At 47.4% G+C, this 25,000-nt stretch overlaps 1 protein-coding gene across 3 annotated transcripts; it reads right to left on the bottom strand.

Annotated features, from left to right (window-relative positions):
- Window positions 1–454: 454 nt before the first annotated feature.
- Window positions 455–25,000, bottom strand: LETM1 (leucine zipper and EF-hand containing transmembrane protein 1). 3 transcript variants are annotated; one of them, XM_087726613.1, is made up of 14 exons: window positions 24,892–25,000; window positions 22,878–22,935; window positions 18,334–18,787; window positions 17,958–18,101; window positions 17,225–17,362; window positions 16,835–17,038; window positions 16,489–16,608; window positions 15,367–15,498; window positions 13,726–13,905; window positions 13,338–13,478; window positions 5,275–5,409; window positions 4,641–4,822; window positions 4,236–4,392; window positions 455–3,731 (listed from the first exon to the last, which is right to left on the bottom strand). In XM_087726613.1, the coding sequence occupies exons 1-14, from the start codon at window positions 24,974–24,976 to the stop codon at window positions 3,582–3,584; spliced, it is 2,280 nt and encodes a 759-aa protein (XP_087582739.1). In that variant the 5' UTR covers window positions 24,977–25,000; the 3' UTR covers window positions 455–3,581. The 3 variants fall into 3 exon arrangements, with proteins under 3 accessions (XP_087582739.1, XP_087582740.1, XP_087582741.1); XM_087726614.1 differs by having other exon boundaries at window positions 4,236–4,374; XM_087726615.1 differs by lacking the exon at window positions 13,338–13,478.

The following is a 25,000-nucleotide window of genomic DNA, read 5'->3' as shown; positions in this document are numbered from 1 at the left end:
GAGAACATCTGATCAGCCCTTGGGAGCATTTTAACAGCCAGGGAAGGGAGCCTATGGAAGCCTATGGATCTAAGACTTCCCCGGAGGGAGGGAGGGAGGTGGTGGGGGCTCTGAAAGGCCTAATTCCAGCTCCAGACTCCGAAAGGGAGAAAGTGAACCCCTCCAGCTTGCTGGCAAAACGGAAGCTACAGATGGAAGGCAACAGTTTGGATGCAGAAATCTGTGGGGAGGGAGGGAAGGCGGAACCTTAGTCTGCAGCCCCCAAATCCCTGGACTTCTTGGGGGACACTGGAGTGACCCAAAGAGCTTTGAACGGCTGGATTCAACCAGTTATGCAAAACAACCTAAGGAAACTGTGCCTATCAACACAACGGTCTACATCAAAATATGGCCAACCCCGGGGCCAAAACAACCCTCTGCGTTCTGGACAGAAATAAACGCAATTATTTTCAGAAATAAAGGGAGGGGGGGGAAGGCTTGTAAATGCTCTTTGCCATATGAAATATGAATATCAAACGTTTAATATTCTGCATCTGAAGATTGTTACCAGTTACCGCTTCTCAGACTTTATTTCTGAAAATTAATGTTTATTGAAAACACAACCTCTCTTTCCTCTTTTATGCCTTCAGCTCCCTTATCCTGTACAACAATTTTGCATTTAAATCCAACTGATATTTACCCTTATCCACCAGAAAGATGTGTGTGTGAGACTATACACATGTACAAAGTGCAAATAGTTTCCCTAATAGTATGCATATTTTCCTAACACCAATTTATGGATCCATAAATACAGAAAGTTGAGGATTATGCATCCATTGTCCTTTCTGTGTCCTAAACAAAGGCAGAAAGCTGTGTTATATCGAGACAGGAGGTTAATTCATGGAAACTGTCAGCAGAATTGATGCTGAGACTGGATTTTTTCAAGTTTTAAACAGAATTCTGGCAATTTCTATGTGTGAAACAAGAAGCCCACCACTTGCTCCCCTGTTTTTAAAAAAAAAGATATGGGCCATCAGCTACAAAAGTTCTTTGCTCAGATCTGCTGCTAAAGCTACGGATGCTAGAATGCAAGAGAAGCCAGCCGGAGGGAGCCCTCTGATCTAGGACCAAGGTGACCATGTTGAGAAGCCGACTTCTCTGCCTCTCTCTCTTCACGATGGGAGGAGGACATTCCCATCGCTGGTAAAGGCACTGAAAGTCACCCCAGAGGACAGAAAAGGGGCCTGCAAGTCTTCTTCTCCCCCCTCAAGACCATCGTAAATAGATCCCAAATCTTCTCTGAAGGTCACGCTTGTGAGCAACTAAGGGTGACATATGTGAGTTGCAGCTGCTCCCTTCTCTTTTCCAAAAGATTAACTGGGTTACTAACGCCATCATGGCCAAAGGGCAGGTGGGGTAGCTCCCATCTCCCATCACCTTGTGTTCAGTTGCCCCTCCGAACGCACAACCATCTGCAAAAACGACTACACAAAATGAGAGCTCCTCACTGCATTCCTGGCTACATGACCAGCCACAGTTTGGACAAAGGAAGCTGGTAGCAATGCGGAGCTAGAAAGGAAACGGGGAATGGAGAGGGATCACCCATGGATTCCTTCAGGAGAGAGATCAACTTACACACAAGGTGAGCACCAGACCACAGAAATCTTAGTATCTCCATTACGAACGTAATCCCTGCAATGCCTCTGGAAGTTGTGCATGCACACAACTGTTCCCAAGAGCTGTGTTTAGCTTGGGTGTGGCTTCCCACATCCTCCGCAACAAACAGCAAGTGCCCAGGTTTGACCAATGTACTTTATAGCATCATGTAGCCGCTGCAACCTGACGTAATGTGTGAAGTGCAGCTGTAAGAAGGCTCAACCGTTCCTTCTGCCTTCAAACAGGGGTTTCCTCTTGGATCCAAAGTGGGCACTGGGGTAGACAGGACAGTTGTGCTCCCTTTCGCTAATTGGTCACAGGAATAAACGGGCAATAAACAAGGACGCCCCTTCCCACCTGCCGTGAAGAAGGCTGCTCTCCTCCAGGGATTTTTAAGTTGCTAGGGAAGGTTTTCCCCTTGATCCAAATCCAGCTGCAGACACCCCCCCTCCTCCTCCTCCTCCTCACACAAGGAAACGTATTTAAAGGAACTTCTCATGTCACCAGAGGCTGCTTCGGTGACGTCCCCATAAAACCAACACCTATCACAACGGGAAGAGGAGCGTGTAGAATAAATGGGCTAAGTTTCCCTCCTGCCTATCAGCAGCACTAAGGCGGCAGCTAGAAAACAGGGACAAATCTATGAAGGGCCAAGGTTTGCAATTTCAATCCCTCCAAACTGGGGTCTGAAATACATTTTCTATTCATTCAGAAATCAAACCAGGGGTGTTGATTCGTCTTGCAACTCAACAAAAGGCAGGCAATGCAAATGCCGATTCTGAACCCTGAGAAAACCCAAGCGTCAGAATTGAAGACGGAATCGTTCAGGCTCAACACGGCCAATTTCATCAGCCTCCATTTCTGGCCACAGACTTGGAATCCCCTCCACCGGTCAGAAAAACATAACCCCCCACCACCACCACACACAGACACACTAAAGGCTTTAAAAGGCCGCTTAAGAAACTCTGCCTAGCGCAACTACCAGCAGAACCGACTAGATCAAAAGCGAACTAAGGCAGACACTTATGAGCAGCCTTCAATGGTCATGATTATATAGGCAATGTTTATGATATTTCCAGTACGTTGAATTAGTTATTTCATACCCAAGGTGAAAAGAAAATATCTCCTGATTAAAGTACACCTATTATATAAACAGTGATTTGGTAGGCCTTTTTTTTTCCTTTTACACAATTTCAAAGTTGCCTCGTAGCCAATTGATGCCTGGTCTGCAAACTCTGGGAGTCCAGATTATACATGAGTGAAACTGGATCAATGGATAAAACTGAGAGAAAGATTAATGGGATTATAGAGGGATGAGAGACTTCCAACCCTTTCTAAAATGGTCTGTATTGAGGGTTAAATAGCGCAATACCTTTTTCTCTTTTTTTTAACACTGAGAAATCAACCAAGCCAAATAAAATAAAAATGTTCGAGGTGGTTTTTGTTTTTGTTTTTTAAATTATGGTTGCAGTGCAATTCTACACGTCTTAACATAAAATAATTACCAAACTTTCAGAAACCAAATTTCACCTGGGTTTAGCCATTTTTGAGTGGTTTCAGTATGGAGATTTTTGCGGTAGAGATTTTCACTTTTAAGAAGAACGTTATTATCTCCATGACAAGCAAAAGTAACATAGTTTAAAAAGGAGTAGTGATTCCTTGTGCACTGCAAAGAATTTTCTGATTTAGAGCACAACCGGCAGACAAAGGGGCTGAATCCACACACCAGGAGAAAAGGACCCAGCTCACGGCAGAAGGTGGGCTGGTTTCTTAGAAGACCCAAGGCCCCTTCCACTGCACGGAATGGTCCCTTGTCTCCCTGGGGCCCAAAAATTACGTTATCTTTGATTAGTTGGGAAAATACCCGGGTGCTTCATCTCACCACTGCTAAGTGCTGACTCAGCTGCACAGGAGGAGGAGGAGGAAGAAGCGTTGAACCGCTGAGGCTAGTTCTTCAGCTCCGCAGCTTCCTTCTCTGCGCTTTCTTTCGTCTTCTCCATCTCTTCCACTTTTTCTTCCTTGTGCAGCAGCGACACGATCTCTGCTACTTGCTTGGTGGAGATATCGATGTCCTCCTTGTCAATCAGTTCGATCACCTAGGCAAGCATTTGAAAAGGCGAGGATTATAACGTGGGCCGCTTCGGTTTACTTCCTAAATATTTCTGAAAAGCTTGAATACGAAAGTACGAACCAAGTGCCTTAAGCAGCAAGTTTGTTCCCAAATTCTGCCTTTCTCAAGCACAAAGTAACAGAAAACGCCACCGTTTAAGAATGTCAAAAGGCGTTTTCCAAAAGAAACAGGCGCTTCCCATGAATGGATATTGTTATTTCTCGGACAAACACACAGGAGCACCGGCTTTTCTCCTTACAGGAAGCCTTCATCCTTAATCATAAATATTTCTAGGAACTGAGATCCGCACAGCTGAAGGGATCCACGCTGCCACGTTACACTACGCAGGCACAACTCGGGACACACCCCAGCATAAAGTTCGGTGTGGTCCAAAGTCGGCTGAGGGAAGCTTCTGCTGGGCTCCCAGGACCACCAAGGCAGCCCTCCCCCCCCCCGATTCGCAGGCAGACCCTCTGCTCAGTGGGCTCACCTTGACCACGTCATCTATGTTGATCTTGCCGTCCTTATTCTCATCCAGGGCCTCCGCCAGCTTGTTGAGTTTCCCTTCGGGGATTTCCTGGAGCTGCTTCATCACGTTAATAAGATCCTGTATGCTGATGAGGTTCTCCCTAAATGGGAAACGCAGCCTGTAGTGAAGCAAGCGGTTACTTCCGAGAGTCAGAGCCTTTGTACAACCCGCCCATCTCGCTCCTTCCGGTGGGAATCCCATTTATTTGCCACCTGGATTTGGAAAGGAGGGAAGCAGGAGCCCCTCCGAGACGAGGGCAACCTATGTTTTGTTCCTCAAAGCCTGGTCAACGAAACAAAGACCCTTCCTTGAACGGACTGCGAGGATGAAAACTCACCTCCCTCGGCCGCACTCCCAACCACTCACCCAATGGGACCCCCGCCCGGCTCTTCTCCGAGGGGTTTTTGGTCTGTCTCCAACTCCTGAATGATTCGATCGATCTGCCCGATCATCCGGTTCACTCTTTTAGTCAGCCTCTTGCTGGCTTTGGATTCTTCCACTATTTCTTCTGGTCCACTCTTAGTTAGTTCCTGGATTTCTTGCACATCCTAAGGACGGAAGAGGCGACCATAAACCTTTGGATACTGAAGAGGGGAGGGGGAGAGGAGAGCCACTGGGGCCCTCTCAGTCCTCCGAAGACGCAAGGCGCTGTTTGTGCCTGTGGCAGATGCTCAGCCGGCCTCTCAGCCTGGCAGAGCTGAGCGAGGGGGCGAGGCCCAGGACTGAAGGGGAGCCAATAGGGCCGGTGACTCTGCTCCGCCCTGTGGTGTGGATCTACAAGCACTGAGAGAAACACACGAAGGCGGCTGCATTTTGAGCAAAAAGGCCACCAGAGCTGCCGTTCATAACCGAGCAAAACCCGGAGTCTCTTGGGGCTGTGCGTGATCTCTGTTCCCCGCTATCAGAGCTGGGAGACCTAGAATAGGAGCCCCCTGGCACAACTGACGGCTGGCGCCCATTTTCCTTCAGAACGGCCCCCTGCCCTCCCCTCCGGCCTCACCTCGCTGTATTCCTGCACATCATCCTTCAGGTCCTCCAGTTCCTCCTTCTCCTTTGTCAGCAATTTCTTTTGTTCCTTCAGTTTCGTGCAAGCATCGCTTAGCATGTCAATCTCCTCCTTTGTTATTTCTTCGCCCTGAGCAAATGGAGAGGGAAAAAGAGCGCTCGGCCTCCCTTGTCCCCCACATCCTCCTTCCCTAGTGTAACAGACATGATACAAGAGGCTCTACGGGACATCCAGGAGCCAGAGGGGGTTGAGGGGCAAGGGATGCTACAGGGAGGGTCTCTCTGGATGCCAGCCCATGAATGCAGCGCAAATCTTCACCGTGCCAGATATATTCAGGAGGAGATCAATTGCGACGGGTATATGATTCTCAATGTTTCACAGACTCGCTCTGCGTAACGTGCAACCGTCTATTTATAAATAGAAAAGAATGGGCTCAGGTACGAGTGGCCCCTGCCTGCCTCTCTGACTCCACTCCCAATTACAGTACAAACTACAATTTCGTGTTTTTCAGAGAACTGAGTGAAGGTGGGCTACTATCCCCAGGTGGTTTCCGGCTGGATTTTCACTGACGCCTCCCTGATTATTTGGAGCCAAGGTGGCGCAGTGGTTAAATGCAGCACTGCAGGCTACTTCAGCTGACTGCTAGATCAGCAGTTCAGCGGTTCAAATCTCACCGGCTCAAGGTTGACTCAGCCTTCCATCCTTCCAAGGTGGGTAAAATGAGGACCCGGATTGTTGTTGGGGGCGATATGCTGACTCTCTGTAAACCACTTAGAGAGGGCTGAAAGCCCCATGAAGCGGTATATAAGTCTACTGCTATTGCTATTGGATGGATGGATGGATGGATGGATGGATGGATGGATGGATGGATGGATGGGTAGGTAGGTAGGTAGGTAGGTAGGTAGGTAGGTAGGTAGGTAGGTAGGTAGATAGATAGATAGATAGATAGATAGATAGATAGATAGATAGATAGATAGATAGATAGATAGATAGATAGATAGATAGATAGATAGATAGATATGGATGGCTGACTGGATAGATGGATAGATGGATGGATAGATAGATGGATGGATGGATGGATGGATGGATAGATAGATGATAGATAGATAGATAGATAGATAGATAGATAGACAGACAGATAGATAGATAGATAGATAGATATGGATGGATGGATGGATAGATGGATAGATAGATAGATAGGGATGGACGGAGCCGAGGTGGCGCAGTGGTTAAATGCAGCACTGCAGGCTACTGCTAGATCAGCAGTTCAGCGGTTCAGCGGTTCAAATCTCACCGGCTCAGGGTTGACTCAGCCTTCCATCCTTCCGAGGTGGGTAAAATGAGGACCCAGATTGTTGTTGGGGGCAATATGCTGACTCTCTGTAAACCGCTTAGAGAGGCCTGAAAGGCCTATGAAGCGGTATATAAGTCTACTGCTATTATTTGGAAGAGACCCCGTGGAGCCCAGGGCTTCTCTTGGCCTTATGCCATGGACCTGGGGGAGCCCCGGGAGCCCCTTAACCTCACTGAGGCACCTGCACCCGGTGAAACGCCCGGAGGATTGGGCCCTGGGCCAAGGGAACGGCTGCTTTACCCCCAAGCTCAGAGGGTGTCCCAAGAGCAGGACGGAGGGGACAGACGGGACTCTGGAGAGGAGCAGCCGGGGGGGGGGGGGGGAGGTGCTTTCACCCAGAGGCTAGGAAGGGGGGCTTTGCTGATGCAGTCAGGTAGGAGACCTCTTCCCCACCCGCAGGCTCATCCAAGAGAATTATCTTGTGGATTTGTATCCCGGCTTTATCATTTCCATGTATCCCAACCCAGCAACCCGGTGAGGTGAATTGGGCTGAGAGGAAGGGATTGTCCCAAAGTCACCCAGCTGGCCTTCATGGCTAAGGCAGGACTAGAACTCACTGTCTCCTGGTGATTGGCCCAAAGTCACCCAACCATGCTTAGGACAGAACTGGAACTCCCCGTCTCCAGTTCTCTTCCTAGCCTGGTGCCTCCATCACTAGACCAAACTGGCTCCCCGTCAGGTTTAGTTCGGCGGGCGACATGTGAAGAGGAAAGGAGCCACCTTTCATTCGACCGAGCGGATGGATTTGAGGAAGAACGCTCTGCCCTAATTAAGCATTCCCTTCGGTTGAAGAATGGAAGGGCAGGTGGAGAAGGATCCCACCCCTTCCGGGAGAGGAAGGAAGCTCCCGGCAGGGACTGGGGATGGCGCATAGCTTCCAAGGAAGCGGGGGGGGGAGGGATTCTGCTGTGGCCTTATGCAGGGCTTTGGAAGGTGCCCTTGGCAGGAACAGAAAGTGCCAATCATCCTGACAAATATTATGAGCAACTTCCTTGGTCACTGAAGACCAGGCGGGGCAGTCCCGGTACAAAAAAAGTAGCAAAAAGAAAATAAATAGGAGAAACTGAGAAAAAAAAATAGCAACAAGTACAGTTTAGTCAGAGCAGACTGAAGACCAGAAGACTGCTGACTTAATAAAATTTTACAGTCCGCAAAACGATGTTTCAAATTTTTGTGGAAACAACAAATACTCAAGTGAATGTTAAAAAAAGTTCTATTTACCCACAAATACTATATAAATCTGGGTAAAGCTAGAACACCTGGATTTTTCATTAAACTGCAAAAATAGTTGACAAACTTACTTTATGCTACGGCTAAATCCACCTACCTTCTTCTGCCTTTCCCGCATCCGTCTGCACTACAAACTTTCACAGACTGAGTTACAAACTGTCTACCTTATGAGGTGTGCTACGCTATGATGCAGCGCACTATGCGAGACAGGAAAAAGTTGTAATAAATTATATTATTTGCTTAGGTACATTATAACCATTTTATCCGTGCCAGCGTTATAAGCTACTAATATAATTTCTTAGCATCCCAGGGGGAAAAAAACCGGTATCACCGAAAGAACACCCAAATTAAAGTGAACTTTTTAGGAAGTAAAACAGCATACAAAACAGAGTAAGGCCTATATTAACACTAGACAGCTGAATTTTTAAAAACATGGACCCTGCATATTCCAGATCTAGGTAACTTTAAGCTAAAATATTTTACCAAGAGATGCTGACAAAATGAAGCAGAAAAAGTGAATCTACATTAACTCTGAAAATATTCTGTCCGGTTTGCGAAACCGGTCTCATAGCGACTATTTTTTCCCCTTTCCTTCCACCGCGTCCGATTCTCAGAGGCTGCCTCGAACATAAATCCCTAAGGTTCTCTTGCAAAGGTTTTTCAAAAAGAGTTTGCCTCCTTTGGCAAGAGGGGGGGGGAGAGCGAGAGAGAGAGACTGGTCCAAGTCCCCCCAGCTGGCTTTGTGCCTAGGATGGGACTAGAACTCCCCGTCTCCCAGCTCCTAGCCTGATCCCACACCAACATGGCTCTCAATTTGACAATGCTTTTGTTGATTTTCTAGTCAAGAACTTTCCACCAGCATCCTACAAATGAGGGGTCCTTAACCTTTACACACAGCTTCCACTGATAATAAATCACATCTGATTCTGTTTCCTGGAGAAATTTCTCTCTGGAGGAAGCCAGAGGCGAGATCCTCCCTTATTTGGATTTTTTATAACTGCCCCAGTCTGAGGATGTTATTGAACCCTTACTAAGTAGTCATCTGCTATGATAAACGGGCATTTATCAAATCCTGGGAAGTTAAAGGAAGCTGCCTGCTCTCCCACTTCCGTTTAATGTTTACATCCAAGGTCCCGGTGGTTGCTGGGGAAACCTCATCCGCTCATCCGCTTAGGGTGACTCCACTTTCAGTGGCTAACTGGGCCACCCGGCCAAAGTCTCACAGCCAGGAGAGCTTTGGAGGCTCTGGGAAAGAAGATCAATTAAAGAGGGATTATAGTAAAAGTCAAGATTATCTCCTTTCCAAAGAGAGCAAAGGCTCACGCAGGAGGCACAAACGACCTCGGAAGGAAGCAAGCCTCGCTTCATAACACGCCTGAGATGGTTTCCCAGAAAACCGCTGGCGGAAGAGCGCATGGCCCTTACACACTCAGCCCCACAAAGTGGCAACTTCTTCTCTGACAGGCACAATTCTGCAGAACGGGGGACTGTTTTGTGCCCACGGCTGTCAAATTATGTGAACCCAAATGGACAACCCACCTCCAATGGAAAGGAACGTTGGCCCTACCTGAACGTTCTTCTCAGCGTGGCCCAGGAGGGACCAGAAGTGGGAGTTCAATAGCCCTTATTTGCCCAAGAGACTGAGTCAGAATTGAAGCCACGCCTCCAGCTTCCCCTGCTGACTTCCAATTCTGACTAGGCGCAGCGCCAACTAGGGACACACAAGAAGAACAGGCCCTCCCCGCAGCATAAATAGCCCCGGGACCCTGGATCTAACACAACAAACAGGGGGGGGGGATATGGACCGTCCTGCGCCACACTGAGAAGAACGTTCAGGTAGGACCAATGTTCCTTCTCCAGCTGATGGCGCAGGAGGGTCCAGAAGTGGGACATACCAAAGCGGCAGTCCCTAGGGCGTGAACTCATTGGTCCGTGGTACCCGAGGGAGCATGGACCCCCTGAAGCACCTTACGGCAGACGCAAAGGCACCGAGCCAATAGTGCTTGACAAATGGTGATGGTAGAAGGGGACAACCTGGATCCTGTCATTATTTCATTATAGTCAAATGAAAATGGAGGTATGATGATGGTAATATGTATAAAAATATCTGATTTAAAATACTTGAGTTAATACAAATTTTGTGACGACAGTGGAAAAGACACACGAAAGCTTTTTATAAACAACTGACAGACTTTCTACAGTATGTAAAGAAGGAGGATTCTTTTTGTTGTATTTCTTTTGAAAATTTAAAATAGAAAAAACGTTTAATTAATACAGAGGTCCTCTCTGACCGACAGGGCCCCAGCTCGGACATCCTCCTTGCAGATGTGATGGCGACCAAGAAGGCCACCTTCAAGGTCAGGAACTGCAGGGAGACCTTTCTCAGGGGCTCAAAGGGGGGGATCCATAAGTGCCAGAACAACTGTGGACAAATCCCACGATGGGAACCTGTGAACTATGGGGGGGGACGAAGATTCGCCGCCCCCTTCAAAAACCTCTTCACCACAGGATGGTGGCTCAGACCCTCCTGACCGTCCAGCACCAGGATGGTGGACAAGGCCGAAACCTGCCTATGAAGGGTGTTATGGGACAGGCCCCCCTCCAGCCCATCCTGGAGAAATTCCAGGATAGCAGGCAGAGATGGGTGCCTGGGATCCACCCGTGCCCTGATCCACTGTGGCCCTGCTCAGGCAATCCACCTGGTGATTTGCTTCCCCGGAGATGTGTTCTGCCTTGATGGACAGCAGGTGTCTCTCTGCCCACAATCCGAGACGTTGAGACCCCGCCCAGAGGGCCCTGGAATGAGGGCCTCCCTGCCTGTTTACATGCGCCTTTGCAACTACATTGTCTGCCAATAGCAGGATGTGTCTATGCTCTACAAGGGCCTGAAAGCATCGGAGGGCCAGATGAGCCGCCCGCAATTCCAGCCAACTGATGTTATGAGTAAGGTCTGAAGGGGACCAGCGGCCCTGTGCCAATTGTGTACCCAGCAACACCCCCCAACCATAAAGGCTGGCATCCGTGGTCAGGGTGAGCCTTCCCAGCTCCCTGAACACACAGGGGGGATGGAGAGGAATTCCAGCCAGAGGCCAAATCTCACCCACAGTATTGCCAGGCCCAGGCCTGGGCGCCAGCTTATGCCTGTGATCCAATCTGGGGGCAGCATCCAGGCAAGCAAAGGTTGCCACTCATCATCCATGTCCTCCACCTCCGAAAGGGGTGGTGAAATAGAACTGGCCCTTGGGGAACCAGAGAGCCTCGGGGGGGAAGAGTGGTGCCGCCCTTAGAAAGGGGGAGGGCTTATCTCCACCACCCTGCCCCTTTGCCTCCCTGCTTGGAGGTAGATTGCTTTTTCAGGGTTGGAGGATCTGATGAGGAAACCTTCCTCTTCCTGGAGCTTTTGGAAGGAGCAGCATGTTCCTTTCCCTTCTGCACCGCTCCAGAGGGGACCATTCCCCGGGGGAATCGGTCATCGTAAATGTGAAGAAAAAAAAACACACTAGAACCAGGCCCTGCGACTGCTGCTCAATCTGCGACCTTCTCCACAGATACCGGCAATCGCAATGAGCCACGTGGCTGAAAAAGGTGCAAACAAAATGGCCACCACCTTGTGGCCACCAACAAAATGGCCACCGCCATGAGATCCTCCCCAAAATGGCCACCACCATGAGGTTCTGTATTCACGTGGAAAGCCATGCAACCAAGTCTGGTATTCCCGGCAAGGAAAAAACAGCCCCGAGAGCTCCGGATCAGCCGTCCTGCTTCGCCACAAGCCCTGCAGAAGTACCAGCACTCTGACTGCACTCCCCTCGCCTGTCGCATCGTTGGCAGCCCGCTATTGCCTCTGAGAACAAGCGGCAAGTCAGAGCCTCTGAGGGAGCTCACAAATAGGCGACCACAATGGGAAAATGTGAAAGAACACCGCAGCAAAGTCCCGATAGCCGGCGCAGCCAGCAGCACCTTAGTAAGAAACCTCCGGTAAAAGCCTCCAACAGGCTTCCCGGCTCTAATTGTCTCAGACACAAACCGAATATGGTGAAAAAGAACTTGTGAGCCAAGTCCCCCACCATCCATCAGTCAAAGCAACAGAGAAAAAGGTAACTTAAAGGAAAATAACACTAAAACTAAAATACTAACTCACAGCAATGAAAAAATGCATGTCTTCTTGGGCAAGACTGAGTCGGAATTGGAAGTCAGCAGGGGAAGCTGGAGGCGTGGCTTCAACTCTGACTCAGTCTCTTGGGCAAATAAGGGTTATTGAACTCCCACTTCTGGACCCTCCTGCATCATCAGCTGGAGAAAGGCACAATGCGATCTCTTCTCTACCTGCTTCCTCAGAAGTTCAGTCTGAGTGACTTAGGCCAATACTTCAGGGGCCAATTGCCCCCCCCCCGCCCCCGTTCTGCCACTTTACAACTAAAAATAGATTTAGTACAACTAGAGACAGAGGTTTTGTTAACTATACTTAACTCCTGGCCAACCCATCACTTTTCCTTGTTTGCTCTCTTACTCTCACAGCATGGATGGTTTCCAACAGAAATGGAACTGCAAGAGATCCTTACAAGAAGCTCTCTTTCCCGGGGTTTACACCTCCTGACCTCCTACTTTCTCAAGAGTGAGGCAGGGGCAAGCCCACTCCCCATAAGCAGCACAGTACGGATAGGGAACGACAGACTGGTCTAAGCAGAGTCCCAAATCTCTTTAAACCCAGACATAAACGTTAATACCTGCCAAGTACCTTTCACAGATAACAGGCCCTGCTCACAGAAGGGAAAATTTTGGCTCATTGGAGGAGGGAAAATGTAAAACAAAAAAACCCTCCCTTTTGAATGTTTATGCTCCAGAGATCAGAGACTGATGAGAGACAATGGAGCCCGTTTTTGGTTCTGCCCATTTCACACGGATCTTCATGTCAGTGTCCTTAGTTTTTCCAATTGCACCTTGATAGCAATTCTTCCAGAACATAAAGAGGCAAAAACCTCAGGAGTCTGAAAGATTCATATAGGACTAAATATTGATATCTTTGTTGGTGTACAGCTACTAAACGTTATTCTCCTTGAGCAGCAATAGATAAAATGGCCTTTCTCCTACTTTTACTTGGCAGCTATGGAAGACTGTGATCGATTTCATTTTAAGCAGCTTAACTGAAGCTGACTTCTCCTGCATTTTTCTTAAGATTGTGCTCCAAATTCTATCTTTGTTTCACGGCGGTGCTGATACTCTTATCTCAGGTAGCCCGGTTTTTATCAGCCACAGGCTGCCCAGCTTACTTTAAGTACTGGAGCTGGAACCTTAAGTAACCAGCAGGGAATGAATCCAATCAGCCTGAGCCTTCTCTGTATCTCTTATCATGGGATGTATCAGCTCCTCTGGATGGAGCAGCCATGAACTGCTTCCCGATTCCCCTTGCAGGATTTGTGCTGAGCCTCCCAGCGTGACCTGGTGGTCACCTCCCGCCCACCTGACGTGTTACCTTCGTGCCTTCCAATACCGGGGCCGTATCTGTCAAAACCTCTGACTGCAGGGCTACATTCACTTTTGCCGGTTCTCGTTCAGCAGTGGCATCTAGAGAGACTTTGTTCAGAGCTGAGGAATCCAGATCTACTATCACCTCCTTCCGGAACACAGGAAACACAACAATTAGACACATTTTAAACAGAGGATTTCACACTGGGGGTTGCTAGAGGGATGCATGGAGTTTCCACGAGGGCTTTTGGAAGAAGAATCCCAAAGCCTTATTTGGCTTTCCTCTCTTTGCTTCGTTTGGAGGATTCACATCCTGCCCTTCCTCCAAGAGCTCTCAGCATGGCATCCATGTCGCTGCCTCCTCTTCCTCAAAACCTTACGCCTTCCTTACTCACCCTTTCCGCCACGTGAAGAGTCTCTTTGGCTTTCTCAGCCGCTTCGGAAAGCTTTTCCAGCTCTTTCTCGTGATGTTCTTTCCTGATGGCCTCCTCTTCTTGGAGAGTCGCTTCCAATCTGGCTTTATTGTCAATCTTTTCTCCTTCGACTTCTGCCGCTTTCACCTGAGCCTCTTTTGCCTTTTTTATTTGGAAAAACAAAAGGAAATAAAATGTATACGTACAGGGAAAGAGGACTTTCCTAGAGCAGTGGTTCCCAAACTTGGCAACTTTAAGACTTGTGGACTTCAACTCCCAGAATTCTCCAGCCAGCTCTGCTGGCTGGAGAATTCTGGGAGTTGAAGTCCACAAGTCTTAAAGTTGCCAAGTTTGGGAACCACTGTCCTAGAGGATACTAAGATTTGTCTTTGCAGAGCAAACAAGCCAGTCCCGGCAATCTGTAACACAGGAAACCTAATCCTATTTTCATCACCCCCAACGGAGACCAGCCAGAAGCTCTGAGAAGCCACCTAACAGGATGCAAAGAGAATAATCCAGAAGGGGGGGGGGGGGAAACCCTGCAGTCCTCCACTTACGGCCATATATTGAGCCCAACACTGATGTCATTAACTGAGACATAAGTCAGGGTTAAGTTACACAAGTTATATAACCGAGACATGTGTGAACCAGCTGTCAAGTGTCTGAATTTTGATCACGTAACCATGGAGCTACTGCAATGCTCATAACTGCGAAAAATAGTCGTAAGTCACTTTTTTCAGTGCCGTGGTAACGTTGAACGGCCACTAAATGAACGGTCATAAACTGAGGACTACCTGTACTAGACTGCAACATCGGCAGCCTCCAGCCCAGAGCCAAGCATGTTAAGCGGCCACATATAAGAGCAATAAGGTCAACATTCAAAGTGGATCAAAAAGTCCGTCTACATCTATTGCCTTTCTCGAATGTCCGAATAAAATAAATCAGATTCCTCCGTTACTTTTAAGATAAACGTAAATGCCCTGGAGGGAATATGAACGAATAGGTTCTCTGGATGTTGCGGTGCTTCTCAACCTGTGGCCCATGGAGCCCTGAGGGGGCTGCGGTGCTGTCCCAGGGGGCCTGTGGAAGCCTAAAGAAATGCTGTGATGTAACTCTTGAGCTGAGCCCTGGGGGCCTCGGGGGCCACAAAAGGCCTTTGGAGGGGGGTCCGTGGTGAAGAAGAGTTTGAGAACAGATGTCGTGCAGAAAAGAGCGTGGACTAATTGTCTAGGTGAGACATAATCTCTGCGTGGAGAGACCAATTAATATCACGGCTTGTCCAGCCGTATTTTTAGTGTCCCCGAGATCAGCTCTGCTAAACCTCAGACATTTCCATCACGGCGAGCTAAGCCTTCTTCCATCCACTCTGTCTCGGTGTCCACGGAAAAGATAGACAAACGGCTCTTTAACAACCAGACTTCCACCAAACATGAAATAACGTGAAAATGTATTCCAAAATGACCAAAAGAATTCTAACACAGAAGTCAGATGAAAGTGTGGATGTGGAACACCGAACAACGTATCCCCCCAAAGGTGTAAAATTCCTAACGCTACAAACGCGCCCAACTGCTTCCAAGACCGCAAATTCGTAGACAAAAGCTGGCCGTGTAAAGGAAAGCATACCACATTCTCTGGGAGAATTTGCAAAGTCGTTTTCAGCTGGTCAGCCGGAGACAAAGTTTCTGGGAGGTACAGCGCTCTGGATAATATAAGCAGCGAAGTTGGGATTTCTTGATTCAGATGCAAATCCAACCACTGCAATTAAAAGATAAAATATTAGAAGTTTTTGGTTTGATGCAGAGACCATACTAAAGCAATTATCCCTTTAAAAGAAGGCCTTTTGGGGGAGGGATGGGGGTGTTGAAATTAGATCTTAACTGGCAATATTGTTTCTAAGTGGGACACACAAAATGGGAGATACAATAATTAAAAACTGAAATAGAGGTAGTGTATAATTTGCCCCAGAGCAACATCTCTTCTCAAAGTAGGGTTTTTGGATAGCACAAGATCGTGGTTGGAATAGTATTAGCAGTTATACTATACTACATAATTCAAATATTACTGAAAACAGACCCACAAAGGACAGAAATTATCAAGTCCAGGGTGCCAAAAACTATGGCAATCTAGCTGTTCCACAAAGTTCTAAATTCGGGTGGGGGGGGGGAGTATTAAGTTGCTAGGGATGCCATCATCTTGAGTATTCCATTGTGTTTTTATAGATTTCATAAGCGAGAGTTTGTGAAAAGTTTTAGCGTGCAATGCAAATTCCCAAAATTACCAGCAGAGCTCATTCCTTTGATAAAATCTCCTTCCAGATTTGATCAAAGGACGAGCATCAAAATAGAGATCGGAATTGTCAAGCAGAGAGACAGAACTATATTCTCTGGGTTATTGCTTAAAAATCTGAATGTCTGCAGGAGCCAGGCCTCCCCCAGCAGAGACAGAAAGTTTGGGGTGTTCTCTTCAATAAGCAATGTGTGGTGTTTTTTTCTCCCATTCTGGCTTTAAAGATGTTTGTGCCACCACAGCCACATGCATGATTAGCTATACAGACACATCACCCGCAGTTCAACATTTCAAACTCGAGTCAGAACTGAACCCTGGCAGTTTTTAGCAGAGCCTTGCTGGTCCTTGAGCCATTCTCTCCCGTGAAGAATTATTCCCAGCGCTTCTGTGTGTTAATTGTTCCTGCCAGGATCCAGGATGAGTTTTGGCCTTCCGATACTCCTACGGCAGATGAAATACCTGCTTCAGCTGATCCTTTAACCGCTCCTCCGTGACCCCGAGGGCTCTCATGCCCCTCGCTCGGCAGGCTGCTTGCAACTCTTTTACCGTCAGGCTGTCCGCGCCCTCCTCAGTGATCAGCTAGAGAGGGCGAAAGATGAACAGCTACAGTGCATAGAAACTCATTCTCCAAATAGTCAGAAGCAATTGTTATAATAAATAGCTCCATTCATTTGTAACAATGGGTCGCAACCATTCTCCGCTTGAGCCCTCCTTCCGCACCACATACATCGTGATTCTAAAATTATTTTTCTTTTCCACAACACAGTTTCTTTAAATAAACTGTAGAGAAAAAAGACCCCCTTACTTTATCGTCTGCTTTGATACTCCTCAGCCTCATAATTAGCTGGAAGCGAAGAAAGTTGTTTGTCCCGATTGACTGAAGCTCTAAAAGTTTACACAGAGCAACCAGCTGGGGCCGTGTGAGGTTGTCCAGGGTCAGCTCGTCCTCAAACAGTTTAGAAAACCGTAAAATCTCTTCGTTGCTCGGCCTCTCACCAGTCTCGCGTATCTGAAATTAGAAATGGTGCGCTATAAAGTCTTCAGACGCTCCCTGGAACTCTTTCCTCAGAAAGACAAGGATTTACTCTGAGAAATGTTAACTATTGTATATCAGGCGTGTCTATTATTCTCCGCTTGGAAACCTAGTGATAAAAATGTGACAACATAATTTAAATTTTCAAGACAAATTAAGTACCTTTTGAAAGAAGGTTGAGAAATCCTTGGTGGCATTCCCTTTAGCTGCTTTGTTTTTTAAGGCAATCTCTTCGATAGTATCTTGAAGAAATTTAGCCACCTCAAGCTTTACTCTCAGTTCTTTCTTCAACCTCTCTTCCTAATAAGGGGGGAAAAGCATTTTAATAGAAAACTGCTCTAGGCGTTAAACATTTATTTCCTGTTATATCCGCTTTGGACACTATTAAATATTGGAGGAATACACTATTTATCAGCATTCTTATGTAAGCTCTTCTAGTTATTGGGAACCAAGTCGAGCTACACGAAATGGGTTTATTCCCGATTAAGCCTGCAAGCCTGCAGCTTTGCATATGATTATCTAAATGAATTCAACTGTTTCATCAAGGTATTTTCTGAGTCCTCTGGCTAAACATTAGTTCTTTCGCATTTGGATTTAAGGCCCTTCACATGTGGGTTTTCTGAAGCCAACTTCCCTAGGTCTTGGCCGAAGTGAAGGACACGCCAATCCTTTATTCCGCGGTGCCCCTTTGAACAGTAAGCCCACTTTAACAAAAATGAACCCAGAGTTATGGGATGGGGGGGGGTCTGCAGACAGCATGGGCCACCTAGCAGGGGGAAGGGGGTTGAAACACTTAGGACCACCTGTTGAGGTGTGCAGGTCAGCAGGAATTTTAGCCAGGGATACGACCACTCTTTTCTACATTCCTACAAATACTTTCCGCTGTAATGGTTACCTTCTTGGAGTTGGTCTCAAATGTCGAAGGAAGCATATTGGGGAACAACTTCACAGCTACGGGGAGCAAGAATTCCATGAAGGGAACGATGACGAAGACGAGGAAAGGGACCAAGCGAAAGAGGTCGGCGCAGATCCGAAGGAACTGCAAAGAAAAAGAGAATGCTTGGGTTTATCGCAAAAGGAAAACGAAGGCAGGCCACCGGCTATTTCTTCGCATCTTGTAATTTCTTTAGTTCCAGTGTTTCATTTATTGGGTACCAGAACTGAACGTCGCAGGTGACCCTCTCTGAACATTAAAGTATCTCCAAGGGCTTGTTAATATTTTAGTTCCTCCTTGGTGTCCCTCCCAAGAAGAGTGCTGTGGGCAGTATTACCTGCCTGCGCTCCCGGCGGGTCATGGAGCCGCCGTGAAGGATCTGCCAGAGCATTCTGGCGGCAATTTTGGAATCGATCCACAACAACCGGAAGCCGTGGTAGTAATGCTTCACCTCATCGACAATCTTCTGCCCAATGGATTTTTTAACGACGGTTTCTTCCACCACTGGACTATAAACGGGGCCCCCTTCTTCCAACTTCTTGCTTTTGTCTTTCAGGGACTTCAGGGATTTTTCTACGACAGAGTCATCGTATCTGGATGCTGAAGAATGCCAGTTCCTTACTGTAACCAAACAAGGCCCCGAAACTCCCCTGTGGGGAGAGGGCCACTGGGAGTCAAACGCTCTCAGGGCTGCCCCCTGCCCTTTTTCTGATCCTTTTGTCCAAGCGTAGCTATCTTTTGTACAATAAACGTAAGGTGAAATATTAGTGCAATATTTAAAACGGGCAGGCCTGTAAGAGAAAAAGCAGGTTTTAATATCAATAGTCTACGTTATACTTTTCATCCCATTTAGTTCTACAGTGGCCATAAGTTAAGTGGGCCCACCAGAAGCTAACTGCATGTTTGAGAATCTTCCCTTTGTTCTCCACAAATGGAAGCCTCTTTCCTCACTAGGAGACTCTCTCATCCTGGGAAAACAGGACGGACGGACTCTTTGCAGATCATCTGGCAAGTTCTCCACGACATTCTGACCGGCTAGTTAAGTGGGGGCTCCAAAATAAGTGGATACATAGTTGACCCCAAAATCTCTGTCAAGGAGTGCCGATCAGGGGTTCCTCACCAAACGTGAAGAGAGGGTATCCCAAGTTTCAGTCCTGATAGAAGTGCTATTCAACAGAGGTATTAATGGCTTGGCTGAAGAGGGGAAGAAACATTCAGGCAGAAGCTGTCAACTGCTGAGGATGCCTTCGTTTACATGTTTACCCTGCAATCTATTGGCTGGACTGGACCCAAGCCTCAGTCCAACTCTATGATTCAGTCACACAAAGCACGCATATAATTAGATGTTCCTAAGCATACACACCGCTGATGCACAACTGAGTCTGTGAAAACGCAAAGCGCCATGATAAAGGGGAAGAAATGAAGAACCGAAAGGGAAAATGCTTAAGGGTTAGAAATCCTGAGTTTACTGCTTCGACATTCAAGCAGAAAAGCAAGAGGCTACACCAAAACCCTGAAGAAAAAGTGTTTGGTGAGAAAGTCCCACAAAAACTAAAAATTGCCCTAAGCAAATGGCACCTTAGCTGCTTTGCCTGGGTTCAAGGACAAAGGAAGACAAACATGTCCAAAATACCTTCCCTCCTCCTATTTTCCCCACAAAAACGACGCTGTAAGGTGGTTGGGCTGAGAGAGGACCTGTCCCAAAGTCACCCAGCCGGCCTTCATGCCTAAGGCAGGATTTGAACTCGCAGCCTCACACTTTCTAGCCCGGCACCACTAAATGGATCTAGTTAGGCTACTTAACTAGAGTTCCTTAAGTTATACTTAAGAGAGGAGACCCACAAGGAACCCCTTACCTATAAGGCTAGTCTGGGGGAGCAAAACCCCTCTCCACAGAGCGGGAGAAGGAACTTCTGCTTGGTGCAATTCTCAGGGATTCAGGGTAACTTGAGCGCAGGGCTGCAGGATCCCCCAGGAACAAAGGCCGGCTCACTTAAGGCCCTCCCTTTGAAAGGAGATGCCCCCGTCAGGGATGGTCGCAACGACAGCCTCTTGCCCAGCCGAAATGGGAGGCTGGGGCGAAGGAAGCCTCTTGGCAGAAGCAGAGGTGGCTTGGGAGTAGCCGGGCTAAAAGGGAGGCCGGTGTTGACTGGGCTTCTCTGCTCCGGGGGCTGCCAAAGAGGGGAGAGAAGGAGGGGGACCCAATTTCTGAGGAGCAGCAGCAGCAGCGGAGAAAACATTTCCCATCTGGACAAGAAAAGCCATGCAGGCGATGGAAGAAGCAGCAGAAACCCCAGAGGACCCTGGGCAGCCCAGAGACACACACACACCCCGAGTCGAGTGAGCCAAGAGAGTCCAGCGGGGAAGCAGAGCCAGGCAAGGGAGCTGCCCTCTTCTCACTGGTTCTTTGTGACGTGACTCAATTCTTTCCTGGCATTTTCTCTCGTCTCTTGGAAGAACATTTCTGGGATTTCCCACTAATCTATAATTGCCTCTTATGAGGCTACAGGCGGCGGGGGGGTGGGGGTGGGAATAATTTTAGGACTGGGCTTGGGATTATTATTATTTTTTTTTTTAAAATAGAACGTTGAGCCCGTGGCTTTTGTTGGCAGGCATGGGAATCAGCGGGAGAGAGAGAAAATAGGGAGGACAAGATCAGGAGCAGGGAGTCCTCAACTTACAACAGTTTGCTTAGTGACTGTTCAAAGTTACGACACTGAAAAATGGGACTTATGACCGTTTTTCACAGCTACAACTTTTGCAACATCCTCATGGTCAGGTGATCAAAATTCGGCCCTTGGCAACAACTAGTTCATATTTATGACGGTCGCAGTGTCCCAGAGTCATGGGATCCCCTTTTGCGATCTTTTGACACGCAAAGTCAATGGGGAAGCCAGGTTCACTTAACAACCACGTTACTATCTTAACAACTGCAGTGATTCTCTTAACAACTGTGGCACAAAAGGTTGTAAAATAGGGCAAAACTTATTTAATCCAAGTCTCCCTTAATAACAGAAAATTTGGCCTAAAATGTAGTCATAAGTTGAGGACTACCTGTATGGCCTTTGTATGGCAATTCAAAGGCACAAGCACCCATAATTGTAAAACATCTCAGGGTCTCTCTTTATTGGCTGTGATGAAAGCTTTTTTTGGGGGGGGGGGAGAAATTCTAATATAATTTATGCACAATTCATTTCATTAAATAACTAGATGGCTTACATTTGATGTATGGGCAGAAAGACAGCATATAAATATGTGCATTTATATCGCACCCATTTTTAAATTTTCTGTCTACACAAGTCTATTACTTCACTATTAAATCTCCACCTACTCCTAGCTACTAGCCAGATAATTTGCATGGAAGAAACCTATAGATTTCTATATTCTATGGAAATCCTTCTCCTCTATTAAAAAATAATTGTTTTCTGTTGTAGTAAACTATCCTATAACTATGTGATCTTACATGTACACTTAGGATACACTGATCATCACCATTCCTAAACGAGATTAACTCCAACGGCTTATTTGAAATTATTATTTTTTCTTTGAACAAACCTTTTTAAAATATTCTTAAATGCACACTGGGAAAATGAAGATGCATAAATCTTACAGAATAATCGCTTTAATACCTATTCATTATATTTTATTGTGGTTTGTCATTAACATCCGATATAAACCTCTGATCTCTATATAATGGCTTTATCTTATAATATTTCTGTTATAGATAGTACAAGCAGGATAATAAATATTTTCTATTGAAAATAAACACATAGCTTTCTGTAAACGCCCTTGCCTGTAATTCTATAATCTTCCAAACAAGTGATCATTATTTCCATCCTTCCTATCCTCTGGGAGAGGGAAAATCAGCTTGTCACTCTCGGATACTACTAGGCAAAGTACTAATAATCCTTTAGGCCACCAATACCTCTGTAGGCCATGTGGCTAAGATGATGACAGTCTGAAGTTGCAAATATATAGAGGACCACACTTTCATTTCCTGTGTATGTGATGGCAAAATTGCTTTACCATATTTTTTTTCTGGATTGGACTTTTGGAAGCACATTTCAAAATTATTCTGCTTCTTGCTTTGCACTACACGTTAAGAAATACTTAAAACAGTAACAACTTTATGGTTCAAATTTAAACCTGTCCGTACTAAGACAAAATAGACCAACAATCTTAAGGCAGGCATGTTATTTACCCAAAATATGTCCACACCCCTTAGGAAAAGATGAGCAAAATCCTGTGCAGTGCCTGGCTTCCCCCCTTATCAACCTAAGGTGAAATCCAGCTGAGACCAGAGTTCCTCCCTCTGGAATAAATGTGGACACATCTCCCACATCATCTGTGTGAGCATATGAACATCTGCATTTTGCCAGAAGTTATATTCCATCAAAGTCAAAACAAAATCCCTTAGTTAAACACTACTGACTAAACTGTACTGCCTATAAAATAAGTTATCTTCCATCTTAATAAGAAACATTGTCGATATAGGCACACCCCATTCGATAACCAACACAAACAATAAAATAAAAATAATGGAGATGAATGAGAAGACTTAACAGAGAAGACTCCACTGAGAAGGGAGGAAACAGAACCGGATGAATCTGGGAAGTTGCAAGTGAACAGAAATGGAGACGTTAAAGAGAAAAGCCAATTTCCGTACTGTAAAAAGGTAAAGGAGCCACACAAGCATCACCGACCAATCGAAGGCTAAACTTTAAGCCACACCTCAAAGGATGTTTCAGTCTTTTGTAACTACAAACATGTATACATCCAACTATTTATAAGACACAGGTAGTTTTCAGATGCATCCTCCATTCTGTCAAATGTCCAAATAAGCAGGTTACTCGTAATAGTGTTACAAAGATTCGTACTTACAAGTCTTTTATTAGCCTCATGGAGGAACAGTTAAGACAAGCAAGGTTCTCCAAGTGACCTACAAGTGGGGAAAAAGCAGTCTGGGTAGGCAGGCCGTCCAGAAATAGATAAGAACATTACACTTACCAGTCTGATATCAAAATAACTTTCACATCCAGACACTATTCAATACTTCAGGAAGAAACAATGCCAGTTAAGATCAAGAACCTGTAATGGATTTTGTTAGAACTCACAGCGGCAGAGATTACAGGCAGTCCTCGACTTACAACCACAATTGAGCCCACATTTTGGTCGCTAAGCAAGATGTTTGTTAACTGAATTTTGCCCCATTTTACAACCTTTCTTTACACAGTTGTTAAGTGAATCACTGCAGTTGTTAAGTTAGTAAGAGGGTTGTTCAGTGAATTTGACTTCTGCATTGACTTCGCTTGTCAGGTGGTCATAAATGAGTCAGTGGCCAAGCATCTGAATTTTGATCAGGTGATCATGGGGACGCTGCAAGGGTCTTAAGTGTGAAAAATGGTCATCAGTCGATATTTTTGAATGCCTTTGTAACTTCGAAGAGTCATTAAACGAACTGTTATAAGTCAAGGACTCCCTGTACTTAAATTATAAAAATTTCAGAGCTGAGCCTGATGAATAATTTTTTAAAAAAAATCAGATTAACAGAGTTGGAAGGGGCCTTGGAGGTCTTCTAGTCCAGCCCCCTGCCCAAGCAGGAGACCCTGCACCCTTTCTGACAGATGCCAGCCCAGCCTCTTCTTGAAAGCCTCCAGGGATGAAGCTCCCACAACTTCTGAAATTCTTTTCTGTGCAGAAGGACAACGGATGCAGAAAGTAGTTAAGGAAGCCTTTACTGGCACCGCATAAACCGCAGGTGCCCTAAACGTGTCTCTCAAAGGGCCAGAAAACCTTTTTCCCTGAAAAAAAAAGGGCCTGAAGGGTTCGCGTAGAACAGGAAGGCTGGTCCTTGCCAGTGCCTGGCGTTAAGACCAGAAGCCCCGAGACGAACAGGGAAAGGGTAAACCAGGGTGATAACATCTCCTGCCAGGCAAAGGAGCCGGTGATTCCCCGCTGTGGTTTTATAATAATCCCTATGCAATCAACTCTTCCACTTTCATAGGTCTGGAGCCCTCAGCATGCACAGGCTTGACTTACCAGAGTTTATTTGGGGACAGCTGGAAGTTACAATGGCGCTGAAAAAAAGTGACTTATGACCTTTGTTCACATTAACGACCGTTGCAGCATCCCCAAGGCTCACGTGATCAAAACCTGGATGCTTGGCAGCTGACTCACACTTACGACGGTCTTGGCGTCTCCAGGCTCACAGGATCCCCTTGGGTGACCCAAGCCAAGTCAACGGGGAAGCCGTCTTGCCCCCTGAACAACCATCTGGCTGACCACTCCAGCGATCCATTTAATGACCGTGGTAAGAAAGTGGGGCAAAGCTCCCTTAAGGGCTTGGACCCTGCTGTCAAATCGTGGTCGTAAGTCGAGGACCGCCTGGGTTTGTGCCCGGCCTTTGAGGGGGTGGGGGCGCTTCTTCTAAGGGGGGGGGACCCCGTCTCTCCCCCTCCCCTCCCCGCCTGCTCTGCGCCCCTCCCGAGGGAAAGGGGGGGGGCTCCGGCTGCCCCGTCGTTCCTGCCGGGAGGAACTGGGCACGCAGGGCCCCGGATCCCCCGGCTGTCCTGGCTTTATAAGCCTCTCAGGGAGGCATCCGGGGCCTTCGCGGGCAGGCCGGGATTACCTGAGGAGACCCGGGGACATCCCATAATAGCGTCCCGGGAAGGGCAGGGGAGGCTGCGGGGCCCTCCGGGGAAGCAGCTCCGCCTCCCACAGACGGGGGGGGTCCCTCAACCGCCCCCCCCACGCAACAGCCCCCCTCGCAGCCCCCTCACCCACAGACCCTTCCCCTGTGGTGGGGGGCCCTCTGCCTGCCCCGGGGGTCGGCCGCCCTTCGACCCGAGAAGGCTGGCCTCCTCCTCCTCCTCTTCCCCCGGGCCTCTCCCCTCACCTGCCGCGGCGGCCTCTCCGCAGCCCAGCCGGGGCAGTCCCGGCGCCCTCCGCGCGCATCGCCTCAGCAGCACGAAGGCCGCCATGCCTGGGCCTGCCAGCCGGTCTGC

Source organism: Thamnophis sirtalis, unplaced genomic scaffold (genome assembly GCF_051295495.1).
Source record: "Thamnophis sirtalis isolate CommonGarterSnake01/CBP01778 unplaced genomic scaffold, rThaSir2_p1.2 scaffold_12, whole genome shotgun sequence".
NCBI lineage: Eukaryota > Metazoa > Chordata > Lepidosauria > Squamata > Natricidae > Thamnophis > Thamnophis sirtalis.
The sequence above is the reverse complement of the archived record's forward strand: the minus strand, read 5'-3'. Positions and strand labels throughout refer to the sequence as shown.

What these genes read in the sequence shown, in the direction of transcription:
- LETM1 (XM_087726613.1), bottom strand. Translation starts at nt 24,976, where the DNA reads ATGGCGGCCTTCGTGCTGCTGAGGCGATGCGCGCGGAGGGCGCCGGGA. An exon ending in CCCGCCGGGAGCGCAGGCAG is followed by an intron (nt 18,102 to 18,333) that starts GTAATACTGCCC and finishes TTTTCTTTGCAG; the next exon opens with TTCCTTCGGATCTGCGCCGA. An exon ending in ATGTGCAGGAATACAGCGAG is followed by an intron (nt 4,823 to 5,274) that starts GTGAGGCCGGAG and finishes TTCCGTCCTTAG; the next exon opens with GATGTGCAAGAAATCCAGGA.